The sequence below is a fragment of the Cryptomeria japonica genome, chromosome 1, assembly GCF_030272615.1.
Source record: "Cryptomeria japonica chromosome 1, Sugi_1.0, whole genome shotgun sequence".
NCBI lineage: Eukaryota > Viridiplantae > Streptophyta > Pinopsida > Cupressales > Cupressaceae > Cryptomeria > Cryptomeria japonica.
The window spans coordinates 80,869,378-80,882,345 of record NC_081405.1 but is presented as its reverse complement, the minus strand read 5'-3'; the positions used below and the strand labels follow the sequence as shown (position 1 = coordinate 80,882,345).

At 32.7% G+C, this 12,968-nt stretch overlaps 1 protein-coding gene across 3 annotated transcripts in view; it reads left to right on the top strand.

Moving 5' to 3' along the window:
• Nucleotides 1-5,160: 5,160 nt before the first annotated feature.
• The window catches only part of LOC131041881 (protein RETICULATA-RELATED 1, chloroplastic), a 29,222-nt gene continuing 21,414 nt past the window's right edge, over nt 5,161-12,968 (top strand). The window contains exons 1-5 of one of the 3 annotated variants that reach the window (XM_057975109.2): nt 5,161-5,520; nt 6,066-6,136; nt 6,504-7,507; nt 7,636-7,734; nt 7,870-8,090. In XM_057975109.2, coding sequence (XP_057831092.2) covers nt 6,773-7,507; nt 7,636-7,734; nt 7,870-8,090 — 1,055 coding nt within the window. In that variant the 5' untranslated portion in view covers nt 5,161-5,520; nt 6,066-6,136; nt 6,504-6,772. Of the gene's footprint in view, nt 5,521-5,568; nt 5,678-6,065; nt 6,137-6,503; nt 7,508-7,635; nt 7,735-7,869; nt 8,091-12,968 lie in introns of those variants that run through there. The other 2 variants (XM_057975108.2, XM_057975110.2) reach the window with 2 other exon arrangements.

The window sequence follows — 12,968 nt, the reverse complement described above, 5'->3', positions numbered from 1 at the left end:
TATAAGTTTTCTATATATTGCATAACACTTTATTTTGGTGTTCACTCTATTAGTAGAGCATTTGCATGCCTGTAGAGACTGTGAACATTTTATAGCAAAATAGGGGAACATATTTCTTGAGCAATTTATTAATCACAATCTTCATACACATATTTTCTTTGATGATAGGTTCCATGTCATATCCATGTGTTTTAATCATGTTGGTAGTCTCCTTTAGTTGTATTATCATTGATATAAGATTGTTCTTTTGGTTCATTATATCTGTTTATGGTTAAAATTGGTCTTCCACATGTTTAAAAAATCAATATTATATTTAAAGAAATAGAACCATAAATTTATATTTATTAGGAGGGGGTTTTTAGTAGATGAGTCTACTTTAATAGTTGTTACAGTGTTACATAGCAATGAACCTTTTTTATTTATATTATCAATTGTAAAATCAAGTATTAGTACAATTATTGTGTTTTTTCAAACAATGGATAAAAAAATCGATTTTCACAACTTATATTGAAGATTCAACCAATCATATGATGAAACATAAGATGTTTGGTAATACACACTTTAATGTACATATTTCAATCTCACCCTTTTTGGGGTGCTTTTATACATCTTAATGAAGATGTAATTGATGTCTAAAAGAAAACATGTTAAAGTTTTCATAAAAATGAACTTACTATTTAAAAAAGCTCCAATGTTATGGAGTTAAGGCGTACCCCTAAAACATGATCATATGCATTAATTTGTTTGCTTCCTCTTTTTTGGCCAATGTTTTTTTGCATCCAAGAGTGGCCTTTTGACACGTGTAATATTTGATTGCACATTTATTAATTTTGAATGTTTCAATGTTCATAAAATATTTGAACCAATTTGTTTGACAAACCCTTGATGGTATACTTTCTATTATAAAATTGACGTATTTTTGACTTGTTTTAGTAGTTCATGCAACTTTTCTATTGAGAAAATTGTTTAATTAGACATTTTGATATTTTTCCATAGAGCACCTTATTAAATATTTCTTTTTGTAATACCTAAGATAATTGTTATAGTTTTATATGCAATATAATTTTTTGATATTTGTTTATTTTAATTTTTTCAACACACCTTTAAGGAATTAGACTATAAGGAGTCAAAAATCATTTAAACTATCAAAATAATGCTAAAATCTGCATGACATCAATATAATTACTTACAATGAAATATGATATTTTAGAATAATTTTTTTAATGGAAAACTATCTAATAGTTTAGTTTAAACATTTCATATCACATTTGATGATCTCCTTTCTTGATAATAGATCATGAAGTGTGATCCTAAACTTTGATCAATGACTCTTACACAATTTTATACCACAAATACTAAAATTCATTTACGTGGATTGTGAAAAATATTATGTCTATTAAGGATATTTTAGATGTTTTTTGGTTGGTCAATAAGGGTTTACTACCTCTTTAATCCGTAAGTCACAAATATGCGTCAATCTTTGGATACATGTGACATGCACTTTTTATTTGTCATTAGATGAGCTAAAGAGCCCTATAATGAATGGTTTATAATAGATAACACTTGTTGAAAGTTTTGCAAATAAATTAGCAAGTTAAGTTGGCTCAATCTTAGAGGGAACTCTTTTGTTGAGCACACTTGAATTAGAGTAGTATAGGGATGAGTGATCTCTTGGGAAGTCTTGATGCTACATCCTTATGAACATCACCTAAAAGCAATGAGTATTATGTGGATCATCAAAGCGAATGAGAAATGGGTTTGTGTCACGACTCGACTTAGACCCTAGTTAGATTTACTTTACTATGCTAGATACTTATACTATTGACATTTTACACGTAATTATTTGATTAGCTTTTTCATGATGTTAGATGGTATTTTGTGGTTTAATGACATTAACGATGGTCAGTTATTTTATAATATCGTTATTTAATGATGATGAATTATTATATTCAATTATGATCATTAATGATATTAATGCTTTAATTAGATTTTAAACCTGATAATATGAATAATGCATTTATTATCATGATCTGACGACCTTTTGTTGAGTTGGAGTAAGTTGTAGGTTAATCGTCGAAGGCAGACATATGACCGAGGAGGGGTTTTTCTAGCTCGCCAGTAGCGACCTAAGTATTGGAACCTTGTGCAAAGTACCCAATTAGATAAGCAATGAGTAAATTAAATTAGGGAGTTTAATATAAAATGATAAAATAAAATAATTAAAATAAAAATAAAATAATAATAAGGATAAACTATTAAATATACAAGTATTTAATATTACAATCAAGCTAGAAATTAATTATAATATAATTATTTAAAAGTGAGTAATAAAAAATATAAGTTATTTGATAATTAAATTATAAAATAAATAAAAGCTATTTAAAGAGATAACATCTTGTAAATAATTAGAGGAGTAATTTTTTTAAAAAGGGATTTATTTAAGGAATTTATTAAAATATTAATTAATAAAATAATTTAAATATATATGTATAATCAAGATTATAAATTATATTTTTGACATGCAAGATACAATGCATGAGTAAATAGTAAGATACTAAATTTAGGGAAAATAATGTGCTAAAAATATAGACGACATGCGAGGCATGATGAAAACTAAATAATTAAATTAATAGATTATTTTCTTTAAAACTAAATCTTTAAAATCATGCTAACAAATTTGTTATTTAATTTAAGAATTATTTTGTGAGTTCTAATCATGCATTTGATAATTAAAATTTAGTTTTATTTTTAGAACTTAATCATGCAATCAGTTAAATTTTATTTTTAGAGAATTTAATATTTATAAATATAGGGATAAATCTCTTATTTGATTCAGTCCAATTCTTTTTGAACTTCTTGGTTCGTGTGATTGTTATGAAGTTCACAACGTAGATTGAAGAGTTTGTTTGAAATTTGGGAAACGCTTGCAATTCTTCTTTCTCACAACCAGGTTCATTTATTTTACATATTTTATTTGAGTCTTAATTTGATCTTTTCCTTTAAAAATTGTTCTTCTTGTCATAATTTCTGATTAAAAATTTAAGTACGGGAAATAAATTTGTTCAAGGTAGGTTTTTAATCTCTTCTTTACCACAAGACTTCTATCTATGAAATCGATTGACTGGTATTGTTTTGTTGCTGAGAGTAATTGGATATTGTCAGGATTTAATGCTAGTTTGTTTGATGTGTCAGTTGTGTTGTCAACGCCTTCTTCTCCATCTATCTTAAAAAATAGAAACTGGGTTTTTAGGAAATTTACTGGGTTTTTGTGTTTCAAATATTTCTAATTACTGTGAAGTTTTTTGAGAAATTGGGATCTAGGTTTTTAAGAAATGACTGAAACATTACGACTGTATCATGACTGAAAATGATATGTGCTCATCACTTAGCCTATATGGCATTGAGTGGGAGGGTTTCTATAGTTCCAACCCCACACACGCAAATATAGTAACCGAGATCATAATTCAGTTTCTATGTTTCCACACTTGTCTAACTTAGAATTTTGGAAATCTCCGTAACACATTCCAAACATTGATTTGAGTTTATTTCCCACTAAGCGTTTTCTCTTTGATTTTTAGAGTATTTTCTTAGTCAACTTAAATGTCAAGCTAAGTATTCCCACCTGTATCCTCTTTAATCATTGCATTCCTCTGCAAATTTATTCCATTAGGTATGTGAAGCTTGATTTCCTTTTTATTATTTGCTATTATTTTTATCATAGAATATGCGTTATGTTAACTTCTTATGAGAGTACTAACAAATATGGAAAAAAATTGATAATTGAAAATAAAATAACTTTCAAAAAATATTGTTGTGATTGGAAAGTCTTGATAGTGGTAAATTCTAAATTCAAGATTGATTTAAGAAATTTTTAAGAAAAGAATAAAAGCAATATATATATATATATATATATATGACATTAATCCGCGGAGGGTTAATTATTTTTCTGTCTATGAGGGATATTTATGGAATGAGAGTGCTTGTTATGGGCTAACCAGGGAAGGGTGATTTTCTTCACCTCCCCAATAGGGTAATGATGGCCATCATATTTATTTATTTATTTTTCTCCCTGCCATAACACATGTAGTTAGTTCAACCAGGATGGGTTGTTAGTTCTACATGATTGCATAGGATTCCTTTACTACCAGTTGGTATCGACTTGCTAGGATACTCTGTCGTGAGGGATGAGAGCTTATCAAGAGCACCAGGAAGCTTATGCTTCATTTGGTTGGGCGGATAAAACGCCTGGGTCATATGTCTATCATTCGGTTTGCGAAAGGAGGTTATCCAAGTCAAACGAAGGCGACACATCCGGAGACAGAGAAAGTCAGAGATTCCAGATAAAATTTTATGTAATAATTAAAGATGTATATTTTATTTCATTGTAAAGACTAGAATGGTTGCATGCAGAAGTTATGAAAAAGGACCTATAAAGTAACCTGATGTAAAGCGACAAGAAGTCACCATGCAATGTAACTAACAAAAGAAAATAAGAAAAAAGGCTACTAACATACTAACCCACTAACATGCATGATTTACTTTCTTAGATTAGTTTTCATTTACGCATGCATGCATGGTCATATTTAATTATCTGGTAGATTATTTAATTATGAGTTTTTGCATGTTAATTTAATTTTTAATAATTTAATGCATACGATTTACGCTACACATGCGCACACATAACTCGACATCTTAACTAATTATGGTTTGCATTCTATTCGGTTCTCATGCGTAATTTTAGTTTGTTATTTTTCGCATGCATATTTAATTTCTACATGTTATTTATGAGTTGCATGGTTGTTTAGTTACTTATCTATTACTTGCATGTTGATAATCATTGCTTTTGCATGTGCAATAATGGTTAATTTAATTTTTAATTAAAACAGTGAGTTTAAGTTTGATTTAACTAGGGTTAGGACAAGCGGGTCCTTACAGTTTGTGTCACCCACTGCTCATGAAATATAAGTCAAAGAGTTTGCCTTAAAAACTACATAATTAAATCTTGTTAAAACATGACAATGACATGAACTTATACTTTTAATAGACATTCAAATTATTTTTATATGAAATTTAATTCTAATTTAATTTCGTTACTACTTAACATTTTATGCTTCCAACATCAACATCAACCATTACCCAAAATGGGAGTTAATTAGTGTCACTCAAAACAATTCAAATTCCACTAAAACATGATGGGAGAGATGATGCTTCAATCAATAAGAGAACAAATAAACCTGGTTCTGTTAAATTATTGTAAAGCTAAATGCCTAAAGAGGCGTGTGGGAATCTTATTCTAGCGACCACGAGTTTCAACATAACCTAAGCGAATAATTTTGATTCCCTAGAGTCAAAATCTTGAATATAACAGTGATTTTGTGTTAGAGAAGCTTTCAGTCAAATACCCAAAGAAATTTGAAGTGTTTGCATCAGTTAAAATCTTTTGAACGTTGCAGGGGAAGGATTTGCAGGGGTTTAATATTTTCCCTCTATCATGTTTGGCATACTCCACTAAAATTCCAGGTCTGCCATCGAGTGTGCTTGCATTGCACTGTATATTTTTCTTCGTCAAACATGCCGGCTTTGTTTTTGTCGTTTTCTTTGTCAGATGTTTTTTTCTCTGAAAGACGCTGTATTTCATGTTTTGGGAAGATTTTGAGTAGATCATATAAAATGCGGGGTAAGATTGAGCATTTCCTGTATTTAAACGCATGCAGTTTGCACAATTTTTTTTTTAAGGTGTTTTTGGGTTTTAGTGTGGTTTAAGAAGCATCACAGTTTAGGCTTTAAATGGCATTTGAAATTTGAGCCTGTCTTCTTCTTCTTCAGTTCGTTCGATGGAAATAAGTTATGTTTGTGGCTTTCGAGAAAAAATAGTGTTTATTTGAGTGTGAATTTTTAAAGCTGTTTGGTTTCTTATTTGAAGTTTAACGTATTGGTTTTCTTTAGGGTTTAGAAGTACACAGGGCTGATAGATCTCTTTGTCTCATCATTAAAGGAAAATATTTTGTTTCAGTTGTTTGCATTTATATTTAAAATTTAAAATATTGGTGATTATGTTGTAACAGAGTGATCAATGGTGTTTGTTTTCATTTTGAGCACCCTTGGTTGGTTCACAGAAGATGGATTTTTGAAGGAGGTGTGCAATTTTTAGAGATTATAAATATTTTTTTTGATTTGGTAAATTTTACTTTACGGGCAAATTTTCGGCTTAGTTGTTGCCACGGCTTTGTTGTCTCTTGAGGATTTGATCTCGTCCCGCTTGTTTTCCCACGTGAGTTAATCCCATTTGGGTTTAGAGAATATGAAATTTATGTTGGATGTCGTTATTTCTTACCCTTGAAAGATCTTTGTTTTTGTTTTTTCACGCTTATTCTCTGTTCATTACATGATATTGTTCTCCTGTGTTAGGATCTAACCATAATGCCTGAGAATTTCTTGGATATTGTTTATTTAATGGTTAATCATCAAACTTGGATAATTTATTTTTGTGTTGTGTTTTATAGGAAAAAGTGCTTCTGAAGCAGAATATTGAGTTTCAGTGGTATCTGGGCGTTGATTTCACAAGGCAGAAGTATAAATTTTTTAATCATATTTGCCGACATTTCATGAGACCTTCCTCAGTGCGATTACATTAAGCCCTTTGCAAATAGTCTCATATACATTGAAACTTCAAATTGTAGAATTTGTAACAAGAATATTAGCACAAACTCTAGAATTACAACTATTGAGGCGACTGGAACGACATATTGGAAAAATCTCCACTAAAAATAGAATGGCTGGTATCTCGGCTGGTATTCGTCAGCAATCTTCTGTCATTTCAACTTCTGAACCTTCAAATCTGCCTAGTTGTCTTTTCAATGCTGGTCGAAGTACTCATGTTAAAGTAAGGGGATTTCCTGTTTCCAAAAGGCAAGGTAATTTTCAAGATTTTTCCAAGAAAGGGGTAACGTTTGCTCTTATTTTGGAAAATGAAAAGCCTTTATGGGTTCATAGCAACAGATTTGAAAGCTTTAGAAGTAAAGCAAATTCCATTGAGTCTGGTATACATCCTAAAATTGTTTCATTCGAAAGAGGTAGGCACCATTGGGTTAAAAGAGGACGGTGTCACATAGCTAGATGTGAGATGGATTTTGATTCAAAATTTGTTGATAATCCTGAAGTTGTAACTACTACTGAAATGGCTGGAGGAGGGCCTGGCCTACCTAAGTTAAGTATAGTAACTGATGGAGACATTAAGAATGTTCTAAACACTGATGGCGGAGCAGGTGGAAACAATTTTGGAGGTGATGACAATGGGAACTTCAGAGGAGGAAGGGGTGAAGGAGGGGACAACGAGGGCAATCAGGATGGGAATGATGATGAAAGTGAATTTGGACCTATGTTAAGTGCTGCAGAAGTGTTCAAAGAGGCCAAGTCTAGAGGTGTTGTTCTGCCATCTGACATGGCTGAAGCTGCTAGGTCTTCAGGTTTACGCAAATTGCTTCTTTCTCGTTACCTGAATTTGCAAGTATGTATGAATGCCAAATTCATCCTTTGTGCTTTGCTTCTTTTGGCTTATATTTATTTTTATCCTATTACTACATGCATATGATGCTTTGTGTCCTTTTTCAGTTTTGTTTTGATTCCATTGTTTAGGAAGCTGTATGGCCCCTAGGAGCAGCCATCCGTGCAAGCTCTATGTTACGGAACCGCATGCTCGCAGACCCAAGTTTTCTATTTAAAGTTTCCATAGAGGTCTAGCTCTGCTCCTCAACAGGTTCTTTTATTTTATGCTGATGAACATTATAAATGAGCAATATTAATAATTTTTGCTTATAAACACTATATGCATCTGATCATCTTTGCTCTGCTGGTCTATTTGGTATGCAGATAGTGATTGATTCTTGCTGCGCAACATTTGCAGAAGTTCAGAAGAGAGGAAAAGACTTTTGGTCAGAATTTGAGCTTTATCTTGCTGATCTTATTGTTGGCGTTGTTGTTGATGTCGTTCTAGTTTGTATGTTGGCACCATTTGTTCGCTTTGGGCAGCCCACTAGAGTAGCTGGGCTGAGTGGAATGGTAAACCATGCTATTGGAGCATTACCTAGCAGGTAAGTTCTTCATGATACGGTGCCCTCAATGTTAGTATGTTATTATAGTCAATTTTTTCATCTAGTTTTGGATTGCATGAATTCAACAAGGACGAAAATAAATAAAATGTCCTGGGATATTGTTAGTGGATTTAGGTAAGATGTCATTCACTCAATTTTGTGAGGGCATGCATTTCTTTTTCATATGGGTGCCATTGTGAGATTGCTAATGATTGCATTTGACCTTGCCTATACTGTCCCACTTTTAAATTTTTTATTTACAACAACCAATATGTAAAAGATCCCTTTCTTGAGATAGATTGCTACCCATGTGAAGAGCAAACTTAGCTTCTAGAGGATCCAGATAATTCTGACAATAAGCTTACCAAATATAGCATAATGTAGATAGAAGTTGTCTTGTCTTGCATGAAAATGATTCATCATATTAGAGACTAATAATGATGAACCTTAGGGTAAATAACTAATAAGTAAATGTTGAAGGATTGAAGAAAACCATTACCACTGAGATGTGAATCATACAAGGTTTGTGTTTGATGAGAAAAAAATTAGAACAAGTTTGTCTGATCCATAAACTAAGTGCTAGACTTCCAAACAGCTCATCAACGATGGATGCCTAAAGTGTTGCTTGTCATAAACATGTTTAAGGCCACGTTGTTAGTGTTCTCAATAGCATATTCACTTAACAAACATGTAATTGCATTCAACATCAACAAATAATGTGATATCCCCAAATAAGACTCTGTCCAATATTGTTAACTTTAAGAAAGCTCCTTGTATTATCTTTATAAATGATGTGAATAAGGGATAGTGGATAACCTGGATATATAGTCTGATCAATAAGACTAAAGTCAAAGATTTGCAAGCATCCAAGCTCACATGCTGTCATTTTCGCTCTACCATTAATGACATTGATAATCACCTTTCCAAAAGTGGTAAGGATCAACATAGGGAGCAAGAAGAGCATTAAGTCAATTAGTCTGACCTGGAGAAGAAGCAAAGCAATGACATGAAGGCCATCCATAGTATAATCACAAAGAGATTATGAGCTATCAGCACCTCAGTATGGATCAGAAGCTTAGTCTGCCAGTGTCAGGACATCATTGCATATCGATATCAATGGTGACTTGCTCATAAGCGACCTTTAATAATCATTGTCAAAAGAACGGATAGATTAAGGCCAGTATGAGATATGATCAGCAACAAATCGACCATGGGAGATTGGTACTAGATACGAAGGGGTCAACTGATCAGATGGTTACTTAAAGAACTTGAAGCATGAAGATCATCGATCTCTATCGAGGAATAAAGGATGAACGCAGTTGTCAGTATATCAACTAAGTATATATCAATCACAGTAACTAATTTTTGCCATCAGCCATTATTGGACATGATCATAATTGATCGAATAAACATCAATTAACATCGATGATAGTTTGACCGATCCAAATACCATTAACGGATGTCAACTATTGATTGCAATATCAATTAAGGAAGGAAGAATATCTATCCTCAAGAGAAGAATGATATTAACTAAGCATTAATTATATTAATCAGTGGAGAAGACATATTAATCAATCATGGCAGTAATTAGTAAGGAGACTAATGGAATGTTATAACCCACTGATTATATATGGATAAGTAGCGATTAGACAAATACAATCACTTAAGATAAGATGAAGAAAGGACACAGCTATGCATTGATGAATGAAGAGTCACTACTCTAATAGAAGGACATATGGAAGATATGTAAGACAGTTCTGAATCATTTGAAGAGGGGGAGTTAGGGGACAACGCATGGAAGTGCATGTCTGCAAAAGGAACTGTATTGTTTGCATTACACGATAGAAGGAAACTCAAGTTCCTAGACAACTGCTGATTCATTCTGACATAAATACTTATCAACTGATATCAGAACCTTCTGTGAATTCCCAGAAGAGCTGGATCTCTTAATTGCTTGGTACAAACAACCAACATCCCATGGTGATTGTGTGCTGTGTTAGGGGGAGCAATATTAAAAATCAATCCATTCATTATAGCACTCCATAGTATATCATATCGAGTGACTTGTCAAGTACGTGGAAGGTAACACAGCATTGAACTGCCTACACAGAAGGGACAGCGGTTCATATTTAGTGGCCAATTCTATATATTGTTTCCAATGTTATTTCATGGACGCTTTAAGGGTGAAGGAGTATATTGAACACTTTAGTCATTTATAGCCTTAAAGATCAAGTAGAGAGGAAGAACTATCGAAGTAGAGAGGAAGAACTATCGTTGTAAAGAATCTATTACTCTAATCCAAAGACTCAACTGAGCAGCAATGACTTATAACATCAAGGCATATATTTCAAGTATACAAATCTGAGAAAGTTACCAAGATAAGTTCTACTTTCTGAATTATTCTTAAAATTTTATAATAAAATGTATCCAATTTTGATAAAATTATATTTATTAATATATTACAACTCTAATTTAAAGTTAGAATTGTTGTCTCAAGCCTAAATGGAGATAAATCCCAAAAAGGGGACGTTACAAATAAGCGTGGAAAACGTAGTCAAAACACAAGAGTTGCAAGTCAATGACTTTGATAACATTGATTACCTTGGAGAACTCTATATGGAGAGAAAACTTCAGCAAGAGGGCGAAAAGCTCCTCACCTCAAGTATCAATCAGTCAAGTACAGTCTAGTGAGGTCTCAAAGGTGAATAATCAAGCTCAAGCATGTGTTTAAGAGCTTGTCAAGCTACAAAGTCTTTCATAGGTCCAAAAACCTTGCTCAACCATGACACCAACTTTCACTATCTTTGTTCTAAGAGGCATATTGACTAATATAGATTCTCATAGATTCCTCTTGCGTATTAAAGTATTATTGTAATATTTAACTTATAATGGTCATTTAAGTCGTTTGTTTAGTTAGTTTTTAGTAACTTTCTATTCTGTAAGTCAGTTAGTTAGTATTTATAATCTTTCTATTCTATCTTTAATTCTCGGTTGTTTCCATCATGGAAAGATCTTGTAATTTTGCTTATATAAGGAGTTTTCCTATCCATTGTTAATAACGATCAATTATTATTTCATGGTATTAGAGCATAGATTCTTTTTTGGCAATTTAAAAAAAAAAAATCGTGGTCTTTACCTAGAAATTTTGAGGAAATTTTTAGAATTTTTTTTCCTTGATTTTTTAAAAAACAAATTTGTGGGTTTTGTCTATAGAATCGAGTTTTTTGATTGATAGAGGTTTTTGATCGATTTTTAAAATAAAATTGAGGGTTTTTGTTTTTGTTGGACAATTTCCCTGGAAATTTTGTGACAATTTCTAGATTTTTTTTGATCGATTTTTTTAAAGACAAAAATTGTTGGATTTGTGTTATTTGTATTTTGCGGATTCTTCATTGTGTGAAATCAAGGGTTTTTTTTCATTGTGTGAAGATCGTGTTGATTGGAGGTTTTAGGGATTTTTGTTAAAATCGTGTTTTTTTATGCATGGGTTGTGGCTTTCTCCGCCTTCACGCCTCTGCTTGAAGGTTCTTTTCACTATAAATCACAATTGGTTGTCGAAGGATCTTGCTATGTTGAGAGTTTTTGTTGCGTCGAAGGTTTTGGGACGAAGAAAGTTTCTACGTTTCTCTTGCCGTGTGAAGGGTTTTAGGATTGAGTTTTTTGCATGCTTTTTTCATCAAAATCGTGGGTATCAATTTTTTTGGGTTGTGCCTAGGGTTTTGTTGATGTGTTTTTTATGCACATGCGAACACAGAATAAAATACCCGGAGGTATCTTATCCTCTCTTGAGCAAAGTTTCCCGACTGTTGAAGATCTCGCCGAAGGATCAGTCAGAGTAACTCCAAGGTTCTGTTATGTAGGATCTCTATGTGTGGATAAGCTCTTCGTGGTAGGATGTGATTTTGTTGGAATCACAAGGGGACTTACACTTGATGACTGAACGTCTGATTTGCTTTGAATATTGCTGGAACACAGGATTTCACTAGTCTAGATTTTGAAAAAAAAGGAAAAGGATGAGGGCGAGGAAAGGATCTAATTCTGACGCTAAGAATGTAGGAGCAATGAATAACCTTTGATGAAATTCTAACTAAGTCTTGTTTTGACATCCCAGGACCATCTCCACAAGGTAGTGCGATCTTCGGAGGAAAACTTTATGATGTTCAGATCATCGCTACAAGCATAGACACCATCAGGCTGATGCATATCAGTGAAGAAGTGACGATTGAAGTTAAGCTTAAACTGAATGATTCCAGTTGACTACACAAGGCAAGTCTGCAATCAACAAACTTCTAGTAGTATGGATATATGAATTTCACCATCAATCAAACACATTTCTTCCTCTCATCTAATAACATGAAATCAAATTTGAGAAGTATAGAGACCATGCAAATTGTTGAATCGACCCATAGATTTCACCATTTCTTCAATTAAGTTTTACAAGTCTTTTACAACAACATCTTGGCAACAATCTTTGCCTTCTCTTTCTATTCTACTCTAATTGCTATTCTATCAACTGACTATTCACTATTTCTAACTATTCACCTTCTAACTACTGACTAACTATTGTTAGCCTTTACAAAATGAGGAGCCAGGGCTTAAATAGCGCCCTTAATACAATTCGATGGCTCAGATCAACTTGAGATCAATGGCCGAGATTTTACAATGAAAACCCTAATTAGGGTTTGTTACAACAAACTCAATTCTGGCCAATGAAATAATTGCATTATTTGGACACGTCTTCTTTGAAATATTCGACCAATGGATAACTGGGGTAGGTACATCGAAGTTTGTGTCATCTTTGATGAGTCAGGTACATTGAATCTGGACACGCTGAGGTGGACCAATCCGACTGGAGGAGTGATGACTGGGACGCCACCT